At 45.0% G+C, this 18326-nt stretch overlaps 1 protein-coding gene and 1 long non-coding RNA gene across 2 annotated transcripts; both read right to left on the bottom strand.

The window, feature by feature from the left end:
* Nucleotides 1-4517: 4517 nt before the first annotated feature.
* Nucleotides 4518-10078, bottom strand: LOC135373907 (uncharacterized). The gene is made up of 3 exons (XR_010416656.1): nt 9876-10078; nt 6667-6826; nt 4518-4548 (listed from the first exon to the last, which is right to left on the bottom strand). It is a non-coding gene; the product is annotated as an uncharacterized LOC135373907 (long non-coding RNA).
* Nucleotides 10079-10901: 823 nt separating this feature from the next.
* On the bottom strand, nt 10902-16734 carry LOC135373886 (uncharacterized). Its single transcript, XM_064606926.1, has 9 exons — nt 16471-16734; nt 13495-13710; nt 13271-13432; nt 13109-13195; nt 12194-12274; nt 11495-11566; nt 11331-11420; nt 11124-11225; nt 10902-11050 (listed from the first exon to the last, which is right to left on the bottom strand). Exons 1-9 carry the CDS (start codon nt 16481-16483, stop codon nt 10902-10904), a joined length of 972 nt encoding a protein of 323 aa, XP_064462996.1. The 5' UTR covers nt 16484-16734.
* Nucleotides 16735-18326: the final 1592 nt, after the last annotated feature.

Here is an 18326-nt window from a genome sequence, read left to right as displayed (position 1 = left end):
AACACACTTCAGACAGTTTTCTGAAGGTAATGTAACGCCCGTAAATAGTTCCCCAGGTACATCATCAGCAACAGGCAATTCAAGAAACTGGTTGTGCGAAACAAGGCTGTGGTCTTCGGAAACCGGTGCTTCTGAACAGCTGTACATGATGATTCCTTCAGGAAAAAGTGAACAAGACGGCCAGCTATGTAGTAGTGAGCATTGTCTTGTATGGGTCTGCGTTCATCTGTGAAATACTCTGTCTTGCCGGAATCCACATCACTCAGCATATTCCTCCTCTGTTCTTCTTCCTGTGTGCTCACAACCGACGACACAGGATCATGCAGCAGCTTTTGAGGCTCAGAAGGTTTTGCGCGACCTACAAGAAAAAAAATTCACTTCAATGCAATACACAGCACACGAGGAACCTACACGGCAACCATAACAATTACTGCTCCTTGTGCTGACTCACGTAAGCAATGCACATTGGGGCACGTCACAAATTATGTGGGACAGAGGTGAACAAAAAGCAACCCGGGACAGCCGCCACAGAAGCAGATGGCAGGTCAGTGGCACGGTTCGGGTGCATGGGACTTGCTGCAAAGTACACAGCTGGGAAATCGGAAGGCATGTTCCATGTTTGTTCTGGGTGTAATGTATCCTCAAATCACCAGAAAACCATATTTGTAAGACGTGTTTTTGATTGCCACAGAGTAGCATTCCGCTCCTTGTACTACACTCAAGAACCGCAAAACAGAGTAAATCGAAACTAAAAAAAAAACAAAGAAAACCGGTCGCACCAGTGCGATTTACATTTCTTTTCCCCCTACATGTATCTATCTATCTATTTGAAGTTCACCGAACTGTTCGTGGCTTCATCCAAAGTGGGTTTCCCACAATGGCCAATGGAGTATCTGAATGAGTAAAATAGGGGGCTATAGCACATGGCATGAAATATTACGCAAAACATGCTACCTAGAGGCAAGACTTTTTTAACAATTCCTGAGGTAGATGGGGCCGACATGGATGTCACGTGTTCGCCACTAAGCATGTCTATGAAATAATCTGGGCGCAATATGTAATGTGACACAACCTACAGCACTTTACCCACTACGCACAATGAATAAACAACTGGGGAGTGGACAATCTAAAACGAAAATCATAAAAACTTTGGCTCCATATAAGATGTCAGGCATGTGGTTTGCAGAAACAGGAGTACGAATCCCCATGTTCTCTCTCTCATAGCTTTGTTTGTCGGTGTTGTTATATTTTCGTGATGCTATAGCCGAGGAGACATCTAGCCTGTGTTTGGGCTTCTGGATGTCTTCGGCCTTCGGTTATGGTATGTTGTTTAAGTCCATATAGTTTCACTTCATTATACTGACACAGAGAAGGCTTGGTGCGACGGAGGTCCCGTAACGAATCGAAGAATTCTGCCGAAAGCAATACACATCATTGCGTACATGTTCTGAAAATCAACGACTGGCTTTATTTGAGTTTAGGCACCAGCATACCTACGAAAGAACGGAGACGACGGTCCGTCACTCACACAGTTGGGCGAGCGTTTCCACGTAGATTTTGTGTTGCTCCGGCGAACTGGTCATCGGTGAAGTGTACGCAGCATAGCCAACGGTCCTTTGGCCGGTCTTTGCCAGCTTCGGACAAGTAGCCAATTTCAAAAGTGCACAAACAGCGCCAAACAAATGCACTTGACAGTGTGAGAAACATACGCAGTGCCTCTCGTAATCGTCGGTTGTGAAGTGGAAAAGCGAAATTCCGAGAGTTTTGTTGCACCACTTCGGGGCGCGGTAACGGCCCATGGACTTCCACGCCACATTCCGCAAAGACTTCAATAAGCAGCAAATAACAAAAGGCACGAAAAACCACAAAAACTCCACCAACGAGGCACAAATGCACCGCAAAAACGAGCCGGACAGCCGGAGACCGGAAACCCGGATGTGTTTCCAGAACAGCCGGTCCTGAACGGTGTTAAATTTCATACATCTGCATGTTTTTTTCTCGCGCTGCGACTGCGTCGCAATCGATTCAATGCATTGCTGTTGCGGCGAAGTCACGCAACTATTTCATCCCCAACAACACAGTGACCGCCTCAGTTCGTCCTGGGGATGCCATCAAGGGACAGAGATGACATCCTCAGGAGATCCTCACCAGATCCTCAAATTGTCCTCAATGTGTCAAAGTGGCACTCCCAAGCTCATCCTGGTGACGTCCTGCGGAAATCACCAGGGACAGTACCAGGACGGTCCCAGGAGGCCTGTAGGAGCCTCTTCCCTGTGCACTTTCTGCATGCATAGGCCTCATATACACTTTCCTTTATGCACCCTCACCACCCAGTTGTAAATGCTTTTACAGCCGGGCAGTGCTGGGCAGTGCGGGAGCATTACAATGAAAGTAAATGGACTAGAACTTTATTGCACAGAACATTACACTGGTTTATATGAAAGAGTTGAGAATGCTGCCAGTTATCACAAATGACAAAGATGGTATAAGGTACTAGTTAATGTCACTGAACTAACACCAACCAAATGTCTATAAAAGTAAAATGTGTGTGAAGTAGCACTAACAGCCGGTACAAAGCAGAGGTATTGCACAAATCAAGCACTCAACATAATTCAAATGCATGGAGACTTCTGAGCAAAAGGTCTAAAAGTGCAAAATGTGTGAAGTAGCACAAACAACAGGTGCAAAATGCAGGTAAAGCATATAAAGCACTCAACATCACTGAACTGAAATGACTCAGAATAAAGGCCTTTAAAAGTTCAAAGGGCAGAAAGCAGTGCAAATAGCAGGTACGAAGTGGAGATAAGGCGCGCACAACTCGGTATAAAAAATATATATAGCAGGTAAACATATAAAAGCAGTTGTAGTTGTGCCACTGATGTGACTAACAAGGTGGTACATTTCCATGTCACAGTGGTAATGACTTAAGATACGACGGCAGAAAAATAGTCGATGTCAAGTTGCCGTTGATGAGTAGATCAAAGAGTGATATAAAACGGTAGGAGCAACGTATTTATTTACACATGGTAACAAGACTTTCGTGCACGAGACTGCACTTCAGGTTACAAAAATATGAATACGGTACAGGAACATCTGACGAAGGAGTTTTCGTATGAGAGGTGTCATCCGTCGCCATAACCCCCTCTTTTATCCGTAATGCCTGGAACGTCACCTACATGCGTTCCCATTTCCCGTGTAAGCCTATGGACTCGCGTTATGTTGCGCTTCTGATACCCCTTCATTTGTATTTATGTTCTTTTCATTTTTACCTGTATTTACATTCTTTCCATCACCCTGCTACCCTCTCATACGAAACCTTCTTCGTCAATTGTATATGAGAGGGTAGCAGGGTGATGGAAAGAATGTAAATACAGGTAAAAATGAAAAGAACAAATACAAATGAAGGGGTATCAGAAGCGCAACATAACGCGAGTCCAAAGGCTTACACGGGAAATGGGAACGCATGTAGGTGACGTTCCAGGAATTAAGGATAAAAGAGGGGGTTATGGCGACGGACGACACCTCTCATACGGACCTCTCATACGAAAACTCCTTCGTCAGATGTTGCTGTACCGTATTCATATTTTTGTAACCTGAAGAAGTGCATTCTCGTGCACGAAAGTCTTGTTACCATGTGTAAATAAATAAGTTGCTCCTACCGTTTTATATCACTCTTTGGTAATGACTTAGCAAGAATGCAAAATGTAATGCACATTTAAAATAACCAGACTAGAGGCTTCATAGCTGGATAATGTATAAAAAATAAAATAAATAAAGCTGTGCCTTGGAAGATAAAAAAGTGCCTGGAACGTATCTGAGTACACGACATGCTCCTCCTCCAAGAGCTGTGACGCACACATGTAACTGCTTGAAACATGGCTTGCTCACAGATAACTAAAGGTTAGTATAAGTGCTGAAAGTCCTTAGCAGTTTTAAATTGACTGGTAAACAGCTGCGTGCTGCAGCATTGCACATCATGCTCCTCCTCCTGTGATCGCATGACCCTCATGTAGGAAGCGTATTGGAAAACAAGGCTATGGTCCTCACTTAGGAAAGCTCGAATTTGGATACGAGCAAAAGACGGATGAAACAATTCAAAGCTGGCAGGGCATTTACTTTCCAGGCCACTTGTTCGTTCCTTTCTTTCAGTCGCTGTGCACCCTCCCGTGTGTGACCTTGTAGCCGGAAATTAAATGTCCTGCCAGTTTTGAGTTATTTGGTCCATCTCTTCCCTGTGTCCAAATTCAGGCTTACCCAAGTGAGGACCAAGGTTTCATTCTTCAATACCTTTGCTATATGAGGGTCACACATTCACCAAAGGAACACCATGTTGTGCAGTTTTTCACAACTGCTTACAAGATAGGTGACGATGAGCAGTGTTATTTGCTCACATTCTCAGAACAACTTTCGCAGGCATTTAGCAGGTAGCAGAGGTGCCGCTGTGACTCTTCTTTTTCTGCAACCTTTCGTTCGCATGTCTTAGCCATGTTTGAGTGACTTTCTCGACGTCAGATGCTGTTGCAGCTGCCGGTGGGGTCGTGAGTGAACCTGCAAAATATGAAGAGGTCAGCTCTCCTGTGTGTAGGCTCCATGTGCAAGCTTCATATGGAGCAGAACCTTGTTAATTCAACAAACAAACCTAAATCAAGAAGCCACTGAAATTAATTACAATAGAAACCCTATGTCTAAACTCTCTGGGACCAGTACGAAAGTTTACTACATCAGGAATTTTATTATATCAGTTTTATTCTATAGGTACCGGAGTTCTCGTTTACTATAAGCGGAGTTTTACTACAAGCTGCGTTACTATAACGAGGTTCTACTGTAGTTGCCAGTCGCCACCACCGTCAGTAAATTGGTCACCAGAGTGAAGACTTGTGCGTGTGCATAAATGTCTGCTCTACAGATGCGCTGAAATGAAAACGCACAGATTAGTTCTTACAGATGGTTTTGTGATGCACACTGTGGCACGAACAGGAAAATGCTCAACCTTGTTCAGGTTTCATAGCATCGCAATACCTGAACGAATGAGTTGACGTGGGAGTGATTGAGCAGTTCTACCCAGCTACTGCATTGACTTCCTCTTTCATGCTGCCTTATAGCATTAACATTGCACAGAACCCCTGTACGTTGCATACCTGCCAACTTGGGAACATCCGAATTAGGGAGATTTGAAAGGCGGGGGGGGGGGGACGTTTTTTTGCAAATGAACTTGCTATGTGATATAGGAGAAAGCCGATGTTGAGAGTGCTAGGATTCGCACCAGCCGATACTAAAGTCAGCATCATCGCGTGCGTCACTTTTGTTTTGTCAATAAAAAAACAGCAGACTGTCACGGCGCACGAGACTGCCCACGGGCATTCGGTTCGCAGCAGCTGACAGGAACAGATGACTATTTCTTGGTCTTCTAACACTGCACTAACATTGGTTATGGGCCCAGCATGGAGGCTTTTATGTGCATATGTAACAGGCATGCTCGACTCCAGCAGACTTATCAGGCACAATCTTTGCAGCAGGAGACTTTACCCTCTCTAAGAAACTATCTGGGTCTCTGACTGTGACGAGGCCACACCACATTGCTAAAAGAACGTGAACTCACGAAACTATGTCTCTCTTCTCTTTGCGATGCTGAACTGCCCTCACATTCAACACTACCCGTTCAGCACTGCCTGAGTAACGTGGTTGAACTTCAAAAGCCCATCTTGACTTCCCACTAGAGCTACATAGTAGTTGTTGAACAATTAGTTAACGAGTCATTAAAAAGGTAGTTTGCACGATACATCCCAACCATCGGTTACAGTTGTACATCACCGTCGTCAGTTACGTGAACAGCAACTGCAAACACTTTCCGTTCAGCACGCTTATCATGAGCTCCTGTGCGCAGTTTCGAGCACACATGTACAGCTTTGCAACATCGGGAGTTGGGAACACGGAGGAGAAGGGCCCGCACGGATAATATCGTAGTCCGGTCCTTGTCTCGATATGGGAAAATCTGATGTAGCTAGTACATTTTGTCTTTGCGCTTAACGTGGTTCTTGTGCTCCCCCAACGTAACGTGGGTAACAACAGTGTCAGGCTACTCTGCACGAATGCTGATGTCGCAGTCATAAACTGTGCAGAACACATGGTGCCTTTTCCTGGGCCCGATCACGCGTCCCAATTCAGTTGTCTATTGCTTCAGATACTTGTTTTGCTTACACAGAGCAATATGCAATATGCGACGCAGAAACACTGCAAAGGCACCCTTGTCGTCCTAAAACACGGACGAAATGCGCGGAAATTAGAAGCTCAGGACTAGAATAGAAAGCGGCAGCGATACAGATGGCAATCGGGCTAGAATGGGATAGACGTTAATTCTGGGTGGCCAGACAAAACGCAAGCGTTCTAGATACTGAGGAGGAAACTGCATTTTCCGGGAGATTTGCTTCTCAATCGTACAATCGCACAAAACAGTCTGAATCCGGGAGTCTCCCGGATGAATCGGGAGACTTGGCAGGTATGATGTGAAAATTTGGCAAGAAAGGAAACAGCAATTTGCCAATCATGCGTACATCAGCAAAAACATGGAGCAGCGTATCACATCAATTTTACCAAACAGAAATTCCACACCGTAACCACACTGACTGCAACCAGCATGCAACTACAGTACAGAAACATACGACATACTTAGCATGATAGCTGTGAGCTGAAGTGATTGGAACTTTTCCTTTGACCCTGTCCCAGTCCAATTAAAGCACACAGCGACCTCGTCTGACAGGAGATGGTAGAGAATCCGCCGTACTCTGTCACCGGTGTTGTTGCCTCCCAGTGTTGTCATGAACTTGCGCTGAGAGGCAAATATGTGATTGCATCATTCCAGAAATATCTATCAGTAAACGCTGAAGCAGTCAAACAGAGGCCCAGTTATTGCACGGCGTGAGAGGAAGCAGGCCATAAGTAGGGTTCCTCATAATTGGCAAGCATGTTTGTTGAGAACTGGAGGAAATGTTAGTTGTTTGCACCTGTCCTATTTTTTTCTGCACAGTCACAAGGACAACAGCTTTTGGCAAACCCTTTCTGAACTGTAGTAAGAGTAGCAAAAAACAACAACAGGTCAGCACTGTTCAAAGATTTTCTCCAGAATAGCAGGTAATGTTCGTGATATGTCACCCACGCTTTAGGAGGGAAATTTAGCCCAACCTAAAAATGAGCGAGGGCATGAAACGTATTATCAAATTGGCAGTACTTAAGACAAGGCAAACGTTGCATGCAACAGTGGTGGCAGCATGAGTCTAAGATCAAACAATTATAGTGCTCTATTTGTGGGGTAATCAACAGTAAAAACAAGTTCAGGAGCTGAAGATCTGATCACATGCCAACAATGAAATAGGAGCAACAAGTACTGTTGTGCACCCCACAAATGGAACACTACAATTCCTTTATCTGAGACTCGTGCTCAGGCCGTCCCATGGCGTTGGTCTTACGGGATTTTTTTTTTTATTGGGTGTGAGCGCCGCGAAGTAACTGTGGCTAGGAGCGGCGTACAGAAATGGACAGGCGGAGAGAGGACAGCAGCAAGGAGTGGGGGACAGGGGGGTTAGTATTAGTGATGTCACGAACTTTTTGCAAACCCGCGGTTCGACTGACAACCTGGTGGTTCGCAAGGTTCGGCGAACCTTCGAATTTCTTGTCAGTTTCGCAAAGGTTCGCAAAAGTTCACAGCTGAATTTAGCTGATTTTTTAGCTGCTTTTTAACTTTGAGCGAAACGGACAAAAAGTAAAAAATCGAGCGGTAATGAAAGGTCATGTGCACCCACCCGTGCGAGGTACATATTTCTGCCCACATGAGCAAGGCTACAGTCGACTAATGGTATAGTTGCATTTATTTATGCTGTGAGCTACAACACAGAAAGCAGAAAACGGTTTCCTTTGCCAATCAAAGAGATATTTCTCATATTGCTGTTATTCAAGAAGACTCAGAAGAGGATGGTATAATTGCCAGCTGGCTATAAAACTTCGTGGTGCCCTGGATGACAGGTAAGCGACGAAAGTCCGCCCCAAACCAGAGCCCACTAGTGTTCTTGTTTCGTGGTAAACGTAGTTTGTACATTTAAGATTTAACTGCTAACAGTTTTGCGCCGTTGTCCTTGCGTGCTTTGTTTTTCTTACCGACTGTCTGTTTACTCTGCAAAGGTGTATGTAGGAATGCTAGGTGGTACCGTGGTAGGCGCAGGTATAAGTTTCTGTTGCTAGAAAAGTACAAATCGAAGGAAAGCTAACTGATTTATCGTACATACTGTACAGGAGGACATATTTTCTGATGTGATTAAGCCTAATTAAGTCTTGAGCGGCGTACGTTGGACTGTTTACGTTTCCGGGCAGGTCATGCCAGCGCATGCGCAGTGAAGTCGAACTTTCGCGAATTTTTCTGAGAAAAGTTCAAAAGTTTCGAACTTTTGCGAACTCGAACTTTGCCAGGATCGTGACATCACTAGTTAGTATGCGTCCTGGGCCGACTTCAGGAGGAACTGTGCCGACATTAGTCTGGAAAGTCTTCAGAAAACCCAGGGAAAACCTCAGACAGCACATCCAGCGGAAGGATTCGAACCCACCACCTCCCAGTCTTCAGGACGACCTTGGTTACCACCACAGAAAATTAGATCCAAAATCTGTTCTGCTGGCAAACAGTTGCCACTCCAAGAGTGTAAAGCTAGGCCTGGTCACACGTTTACTGTCAAATGCAGTGAAAAAATCTTGCATGCACTTCGTTAACGGTTGTGTCATCTGGCAGATTGCATGTTTCACAGAGGCTAGATCCAGCAGTTGTATGATTTCTTGCGGCCGAAGGAAACTTGAAATGCGCATTTTCGGGCAAGCAAATGTTCGAGAGGCAAACACTGAAATTTGCATTGTGATTCCATATTCCCACAGCACTTCCCATAATCAGCTGGGCGTTGCCACAAAGTTTGATATTAATTTGGTCTTCAAAAACAATTTTCGTCTTGATGCTTTAACGCCCTTTCAAAAGTAAGACTATGCCTGTTAAAAACCACAGGAATAAGTTTGTAAACTGCACTTCCAGAATTGTATATAAAATCCCTTTAGCCTGCGGTTTCTTCTATATTGGCTAGAGTAAGCGTCGTTTAAATGACAGGCTGCTGGTACACGCCCGTAAAGTAAAACAGGAAGGCTTCTCCGCGGAATTGGTTAAGCACCTCTGTGACTGCCACAGACACTATGCTATGGAAAGAGACAGTGGTCAAAGCAAGAGACCTCAACAGGAGGCTGCTACGGGAGACACTGGCCATTCAGTCTCATGGGAATTGTGTCAGCAGCGCGTCGGTGACCTTCGGTCCTGCTTTGGGGAAACTGCTACGTCCCTCCTCTCCCACTTGAATGTTACTTAAACTGTGTGCGCGAATTAAACAGTTTAGCTGCGTTTGAGACGTTGTCTGTGTTTGTCCATTTTTCTTCACCTAGTCTCGGGTTTTTCATCATGGATATCTACCACGAGCTCGCTTGCTTTCTAATCCTACTAATACTTTGTCGAGCGTGCTTTTGTGTTTTCACACTAAGAAGTGGTGGGTGACGTGGAAAATTTCAGTGTGCGATGGACAACATTTAATTTTTCATATTCCCGGCTATCCTAGGTGATGGCAAATGCATTTCGGTAGTGCCAAAGAACAGGTGCTCTTGCTTTCATTAACCCCTGACAAGCACATTTTAGTTAGCCCTTTTTTCTTACCTTCCTTTACAATATGGACGTTTTTTTTATGCGGGGCTACGACTCTGCTGATGTGCTGAGCACTTTCTGAATGCGTGAAAACTTACATGTCAGGCCGGACCCACTTATATCATGTTCGTTGGACTATGATATAACGAAGTTTGTGACCTACCAATGACTCGCGCTTCTCTGGTGACGTCTTCAGCTCATCGTCGAAGTGCAAAAATGATTCAACATCTGTCAACTGCTCAAAGGTCGTGGTTGTATCTGAAGAGCAAGGCTGCTGCAGGCATTCAGCAATTGCGTCAAGTTGCTCAGAGTGCTCAGCCAGACGTAGCTGGATGACGTTCAACGAGCGCAGCACTTTCTTCTCAAACTCTGCAAAAAGGAGCTATATGAATCAACAAAGGCCTCAATTCAACACAACATCATCCAACTAATAGTGAGGTTATGAGCTTCCCAGGTTTTATTCTTTTTTCCCAGACTTCCAGTGAATTTTTTAAATTAAAGCCAAGTTCACTTTAGCTTGAAAGTATGTGGGGGGAAAGCTGGTTGAAGTCAGCATATATTTGAGTGCCACATCTACAGACCAATGAGAAACAGATAGACATAGAACAGTAATTCGCATTTGTATGAACCACAGAACTTGACCAAATTTAGCCTGAATTATTGGTCTAAGGTCAAAATTAGAGGGTGCAAAAGTATCCAAAATTTCAAATATTAGAATATTCTTGATATTCAAATCATATTCATATTCACGGGTGATATTAGCCCCTGTGCACTATCAGTGCCCCCCCCCCCCCCCAGGCTTCCGGCAAATATTTGTTGAACAGAGCCGGACTTCTTCGAGTCTGACTAAACTAAGGTTTCTGTTCAACAAGCATTGCCCAAAAGCCATGAGGTTGCCTGTGATCGCGCCTTGGGATGCAACTGTGCGATATGATTAAGTATGCAGGCAGCTGTGCCACAACCCTATTACCAGCATTTTCGTGGACACGCAATCTTGCACCGGTGTGATGGAAGCAAAAGTGGAAAATTTAAAGCTTTATTTTTGTTTTGTTTTTTGTCTTGGGTGCACAGTACAATTGTACAAATGCGGTAACCCCACAAAATAAGCAGCAAACAGGCACAGAGGAACCAGCTCTACCTCTTTGTAATCACTCACTCCAGGAGGAAAAGGCACCTCGAAATCAAGGTTTCAGACAAATGTGTCACAAGCAGTGCAAGGGGAGAGCACAATACCTGACGCCATTGCAGGCTCCTCAGTTCTTCGGGTACTTGAAATTGAAGGTAGGGGCGAGAAGCGTTCACCCGAGCTAGTTGATCCACAGCTTCCCCTGAATGGACCTGCTCCATTGAAGTATGCAAAATTTTGCACGTTACGGCACACAAGCGAATTCAGTGCTACGCTTCAACAGACCCCTCTGCCATTCGGATCCACTATGCTCCAGCTCATCAACAGGGTAACGATGTTGATTCAGGTCACGGTGTTGATTTGCTGCACAGAAATCTGAAGAAAAACCTGTTATGAAAATTGTACACATGTCTGGCATCGGCTATGATGGACACTGACTATGGCTGTACTTCTGGATACTGTAGCACTACTGTTGTGAGCATATGGTGTTACCTGTGGCTGTGGTGGCCTTGCACTGATTTGCAGGTAGGGAGGCTAATGGCATCCTCAAATTCGTCCCCGAGCGCCGCATCAGTGGCACTGCTGTGCTCAAAATAATACAGAGACTATAAATATGATGCTAGATGCAAGAGATTTTGCTTTTATAATAAACGCACCCTTGTTGCAAGAGGCACCGGTGTGCCTGGATTTTCCGAAGCTTGACTCCTGAGCACGACTGTCAGCTGCATCTAGACAAATGGGCAGCGAACCAATAGTACTCACAAAAACAAATATCGATCACCATTTGCATGCAGGCAGAGGTGGGCGTTTCTCAGAAGCTTTGCTATCACCTCAGTTTTCCAGGAGAAAAATTTTCACCTCAACTCAAATGATTTTGGCCTCCCATCACCATCCTTAAAAAAAATTTTGAACTTCGGTTCACCTGACCTAAAGGGAACAAAAATGTCCCTCACTGCACATAAAAAAATTTTGGAAGTTTTCCTTACCTCGCGTCAAAAGAATTGCAAAAATTACCCTCACATCCCGTCAACAATTTTTCAAAAACTTTCTCACTCAATGTTATAATTGTGGCATCAAAATAAGTCAGAAGTAGAGCTGTCACTTCACTTTTCATGCGGATATGAAGACACTGCAACGAAAAATTGCCTCGAAGAGCCAAATATCCTTTTAAGACCATTTTACTGCTGAACCACCCACGGTTAAAAGCACTTCATATTCAATGTTTTGTACAAGTTGTGCACACACTATACCTGAATTAGAACTGTAGTGTGGACAATGACAGGACATGCTTTAGCAATATTTGGCAATAAATTACAAAAGCACTTGTGGTGCGTGGCAAGATCACAGAGACATACCAGAGCTTGAACGGCCGGTTACAACGGGCTGAGAAAGGGACCGCAAAGGTTGATGCACTGATGATGCGTCAAAGGTCAGGTCTGAAATGATTAGTGAGCTCAGTCTGCAACACCAAATAATAAAACAAGAGGAGTACTGTGCAATGTACATTCACCATTGTACGTCTACAAATGTCCGAGGCAAGTGCATGAACACTAACAATTACACAGTGTTGTCTACTGGCATAAAATAGCAAAGTTTGCAGCTGCCACACCACAAAGGTGGCCTATTCTCTAGAAACACTAACTAAGTCAATTCAGTGTAGCTGCTCCAAATGGTAATAGCTGTCGAAACAAAATCCACACCTAAAAGACCTCATATCTGAAGACTCTTATTCTTCCATTCAGCTAGCCCTGAAACTCCATGTGATATAGGTTCCACCTCACTGCTGCCACCCTTCTAATGTCTGCTCAGGGGTGAATTCAGGATTTTTCTGGTGGGGTGGGAGTCCACTGCAGACAAATGTGAGGTGCATGCTTGGATTGGTCCACTGAACACACATGTTAAGTGGAGAATTTAGGGTGGCCATATCCATAGGTCGAGGGCTACATGGGGGCCTTGTTTTCTGTTATCCTCTCAGTTAATTGCTTCCACAACTAGCGAGCTTCCTATTTGGGTCTTTTGCAGACATTGCCACAACTATGCATTGTGTTACCCAGACCTATTGTTGCACGGTGCTGCTGGTGAGAGAGTCTGCTGTTCATCTCTCATTACTGAATGTGTCTCAGCTGTTTTACTACTGAGTGATGTTCCAGTCCCTTTCTTATTATTCAAACTGCTTCAACATCAAATACTGTCCCACCATTAGGCTTTACCATACTTTTCATCATCACCCATGCCCGACACACAAACACAAACAATGGGGGCCCACTTACCATCATCTTCATCTTCAGCCATAAAGGTTGGAGAGCCCCTGTTCAAGGTTAACGGAGGCTGACTCAGGCTGCGGTTACGGCGAGTACCTAGTTAAAATCATCACTGGCTTTCTTAGGGAACAGTTTTGTGGCACACTACATGGAATGTTCATGGAGGCTTACAATGTTGCTTGTGCCTTTGAGAGGACAGAGGTGGAGAGTCTTCATCACTGCTACGTATGACTGAGAAGCGTTTTCTCATTCCCCGCCCATACTTGTCGTCAGGGTTCAAGTCAGATGTATTTTCTGCCACTGGGAGCATTTCTCGGGCCTCACTGTATGTGTCTGTAAAGTGACGCACATTGGAACTGAGAAAAACACAAAATTCGGAACAAAGGTGTTCATACCATACTCGGCGATCTTGATGCAAGAAATGATTCGCCAGCCATATGTAGAGGTTCGCCTTTTACGAACATACAGTCCAATCTTTCTTTCCTCTTTCTCTGGTGGCCAGTAGCACTGATTTTCAGACAACATCCAACTGTCTGGGATGACAGCCACCTCATTGTCCTCCTTTGGAAACTTTACAATGAGGAACTTGTCTGCTGGTACATAACATTCAGCTACAATCGAAAAAAAAAAAAAAAACATTTAAAATGCTTTGCCACCTTGTGTTGGAGCTGCGATGCATGAGTATACATAGCTGAAACCAGTATTTTCGTCACTCACAAATTCTGCTAGATAGGTTACAAAAGGGCATGATAGATGCATAAACACGTCTCATCATTTGTGATATGTATAATTACACACACATTGCATAAAAGGAGTCTGAAGTGACAAATTAAACTCTTCTCCCAAAGAAAGTAACCCATCTCTGTGGTGGACAATTTCAGGCATTTGGAGAGTAAGCATAAACTCCTGAGTGAGTAAAATAAAGAGAAGTGGGAGAAGTCAAATTTGGCACTGTGGTAGCTTATTCCCCTTTCTAGAGTTTAATGCTGTGGGGGAGTTTCAAAGCAAGAGAGTAACAAAATACACAAAATACACCTGCACAGAAGATCTAATAGGAGGCAGTTGAGTTTTTACAGAAGGGCAGGTGCAACACTGGCTTAAACTCACGTCAAATTCCAACAACTTTGCAGAGTGTCAGAGGCTTTTCGTCATTAAAAGAGGAGAAAATATGTGTACAGGATACTTGAAAAAAGGCAGGAACACGATGCTACAATTTTTCAGTATGTGGCAACGGAAAAACCACATAGCTGTTGTCCTTGTACGGGAGTCGGCAGCACTTCATACGTATGCGCGAAAGTTCACAAACGTTCTGGCCTGGCCTCTGTGAAACAACATGCACACCCAGCAAGGACGACTCACATGGGTATGAGTACAGCTCTTCGACTCGCCTAAATTTTTTCCCTATAATACATATCTCCTGTGTGCTGGACCTCCTTGCCACACCGGTGACCTCCATGAATGTGCCATCATGCAAAAGACATGTACTATCTCTAGCATTAGCCTGAAGGAAAAAGCCCTCTCGCAGCACTACCTTCTTATACATCGGGGGCGTGCACCCTCTGGGTACAGGGGAGCTTACTGACACAAGAGACGGTGTTGCTTCATTAACTTGGCTAACTGGCCTCAGAGGTACACATCTCTCTTCCATGATGCGATTGTGAAGCTGCTCAAGGGGTTTCCCTGGCTTACGCAAGTATTCTTTCAACGTGCACATGAAATTCTCAAAAGGAAACGCACTCCATAGGTCCAGTGCGCCATGGATGCGGACGTCGTCGGTCAGGTGTATTAAAGCATGAAAATTATGCGACACTGACTCTGCACCATAAATTACAGCTTGCTTAGCAACAAATTCATGCAGCAACTGTTCAGCAAAATCAGCATGCATCTCTGACAACCTGGGACTGACTAGGATGGAAGTAGCAACATGCAGTAGCAGAAAATGCTTAAACATTTCATCTGGAAGGGCAGAAGAAAGAACGACTGGTCCAGTATACAAAATAAATGTGCGGAACTCAGTTGCTTTCCATTTGTCGAGGTCACACAATGACCGTGACTTTCGTGAAAAGTCACTGGGTACAAACGGCTTTAACGAAACGTGTTTCACAGAAACTGCTTCACGTATTGACGGTCCCAGCCTGTGACCCTTTGCACCCCTGAACCATATACAAAGTAGCTTCTTCTGCACACCCAAACACACCAAGTGCATATAATCCAGTGGCACCTGCTTCACGAGGTCAATGGGAAGCCTTTCTAGCACAGATGTTCCTACGTGGTGGTCTTCCTGTTCCCGTTGTCGGAACCCTTCATCAGTTCGTAGGGCAGCATCTAGTTCAGGGAAGCACACCCTGTCTTTAAGATACACCCCCTCTGTTGTGCACTTCGTGCAGCTAGAGTACCCCGAATGGCCCTTCAGTGCGAGCACATACGACTTTGCGGGGGCATCGCAAACAATCGCTGAAATACTGACGTGAATGTGCTGTCCTTTAACCTCCATGCCGGTTTCTTGCAAGTCCAAGAACTCAGTGACAAAAGGTTCCAAGAAGGTGTTGGCACACAAGGCTTTGGAGGTCCCATAGTACACACCTACTGGAAAAGGCCGCATGGAACCGCAATTCGTGGCCCGACACAGTATTGGCCAGAACTGGCCGCTTGAGCTTTTTGAAAGTGGAAGGCCGTCGATATTTATTATCACGTTAACCACATCTGGGACACTGCTGCATGCACCGAGGACGTACTCTAGCCCCCTTTCGAGCCCAAAGTGGCAGTACTGCCCATCACACATCTTCATTATTGATTTAATCACCCTAGGTGTGTTAAGTAGTGTTCGAGCACAGCTGGGCAGATAACTGTGACATGAATGGGACTTCAGTAACTTCAGCATATCATTAATGTGCCTATGTTTCACTCCAGAAAGCGCCCAAATCCTCAAGCGCTCAAGGAATACCTGATCTGGATTGAGTTCAGGGTCGGCAACGCCACTCTGCACGTTTATGTTCTCGATGGTAGATTCGAGCTCCTCATGAGACTCAGCAACAGTGTCAGTTGTGTCATACGCTCTGGGCACAGAATGAGACGCTTCGCTTCTGCGTCTTTCTGCATCGGACACACTTCCCGACGCGTTGAAGAACTCCGTGCCGCTCGCATGTTCTTCAACCTCAGGGTTGGGAAGTGACCCAGCCTGCACACTACATGCACTTGAGACCGTCTGACTTTCTACAGCGCTCGCGCCAGCACTGAAATCTTCAGATATCAAAAGTTCGTTGCGTTGGGCGCTACGAACGCGTCTGTAAAATGTAGTCTTTGGAACTTTCGGCATTTCCAAGCCACGAAGCGCCAGCGCAAGAAGGATAGAACAAAATATTATCTCTTACTTGTATCATCCATCACGGAACCCGCGATGTACAACCTCGGGTCTCCAAACCCGTTAAAACTGCCGCGCAACCTAGGACAGTGAACACAAGGAAGAACAAAGCAATAATGGCGGACGACAAGGCGCGAAACGGAAGTGAGCAAACGGAAGTGGTAGCCGCTACCTGTGAAGATGGTGTAAAAGGAATTGATGCTGAGTCAAACTGCACACATAGATAAATCACGAGTGTCCATAGGAAAAAGAATCACGACGTAGTCTCGTGGTAATAGCACACGCACGCATCAATATGTGCGTATGCAAACCTTTAAGCCAAAGCTCAGTCCAGCCCAATCCAAGCCAAAGCAAGAAAACTTCAACTAGAACAGAGATGGCCGCAGTTCCGGGTGTGATGTATGCAAGTGCATGTTGAACGATGTTGATGCTTGTGTGTCGTCGTACGTGTTGCAGTTGAAGTGCAGCAGGGAAAGTGTCACAGTTACCGATAGTCCTATAGTCAAGGTGGTGGCGATGAGCTTGTTTCGTTGTGCTGTCGTAACGGGACAACGCCGCTGAGCCTTTCGTGCCTTTGTTGGACCCGAGACCCGGTATTCGGACACTCAACTGACCAGAAGTATAGCTTACGACTCTGCTTACGCTCTGGGACCGCAGTCTTTCAAGCTCCCAGCACAGCGTGAAAAAAACCACAGTGTGTTTTCGTGTGTGACGGCCGTTGTGTTTCACGACACCGGATATGAGCGTGTATGATAGAACGGTTCGCCGACGTGATAGTTTGTTGCAATACAGCGTGTTCAAAGTTAAGCTTTCACGAGCGCTACGCAAACACAGCGATGACAGGAAACCGGATGATAACTTTACGCTACTTGAGTAAGAAACAGGTGCTGCTAATTATGTAGCACCTTTTTCTTACTCAAGGAACAGAAAAATAGCACCAGTTTTCTTTTGTTCGCCTATTTGTCAAGTGCTAGTGAAAGCTTAACTTTGAACACGCTGTATACAGGTTGTAGTACCTAAAAGAATCCTAGAATTTGCGTCAGGAACGTTAAAAATATGCACTCTCTGGCTTGTTGGTGGCCGCTGCATGGGTTATGATCTCTGGGTTATGACTTTTGCTCTTCTTGACCAGAGGTACCTGTAATGAGAGCGCTGCACGTGCCTGTGGATACACGAAAGCCCGGACTGCAGGCCGGGCCAGGTACAGACCTTCAGGCGGGCTCGTGCTTGAGAGTGTGGGCCTCTGAGGGGCCTGCACCATTGTGGCGAGCCAAAAAAATAAGAATTGCAGTATATGACTCAAATTTGGTATCGGAGGCTGTAAAAAAACATGGTTCGGGCAGAATAGTGGAAAATTTTCGGGTACATACCAGAAGAGACAGGCTCGGGCATGAAACCGGAGAAGCTATTCGGGCCCAGGCCGGGCCTAAAAATTCTGCCTGTGCAGTGCTCTAATCCGTATTCAACGGAAGTAATAACAAAGAAATCAGCTATTTTATCATTGACAACAAAGAAGTCTGCTATTTTATCACTGACAACATAGAAAATTTCCAACAGGTAGGACACAAACGTGTCTATAAAAAAAAAAAATTCTCAGAGAATAATTTTATGTGATATAATTTTACGTTTCTAATTACAATACAAGCACATGGTTTTGTTAAAGCAGTCAACTGGACTTATGTGATTTGTGCTGCTAAACTTTGGGCAAAATTTGTGGGAAACTGTAGAAAATGTACTAAAAAACTTTCGTGAAATACCATAGCGAGTGTGCATTGACACTTTACAAGGGTACTACACAAGTGGAAGCTAGTTTTGTCAATGTTTCTTGACACGACTCTCAAGACAGTGCTCCACAGTGCACACATA

Source organism: Ornithodoros turicata, unplaced genomic scaffold, assembly GCF_037126465.1.
Source record: "Ornithodoros turicata isolate Travis unplaced genomic scaffold, ASM3712646v1 Chromosome34, whole genome shotgun sequence".
Lineage (NCBI taxonomy): Eukaryota > Metazoa > Arthropoda > Arachnida > Ixodida > Argasidae > Ornithodoros > Ornithodoros turicata.
This window is presented reverse-complemented; position numbering and strand designations above follow the sequence as displayed.

Excerpts from the sequence above, each read along its gene's own strand:
- LOC135373886 (XM_064606926.1), bottom strand. Across the intron at positions 13,433-13,494 it reads CATCAAGATCGCCGAGTATG|ACACATACAGTGAGGCCCGA; the intron begins GTATGAACACCT and ends GTCACTTTACAG. Across the intron at positions 11,567-12,193 it reads AACCGGCCGTTCAAGCTCTG|ATGCAGCTGACAGTCGTGCT; the intron begins GTATGTCTCTGT and ends CCATTTGTCTAG.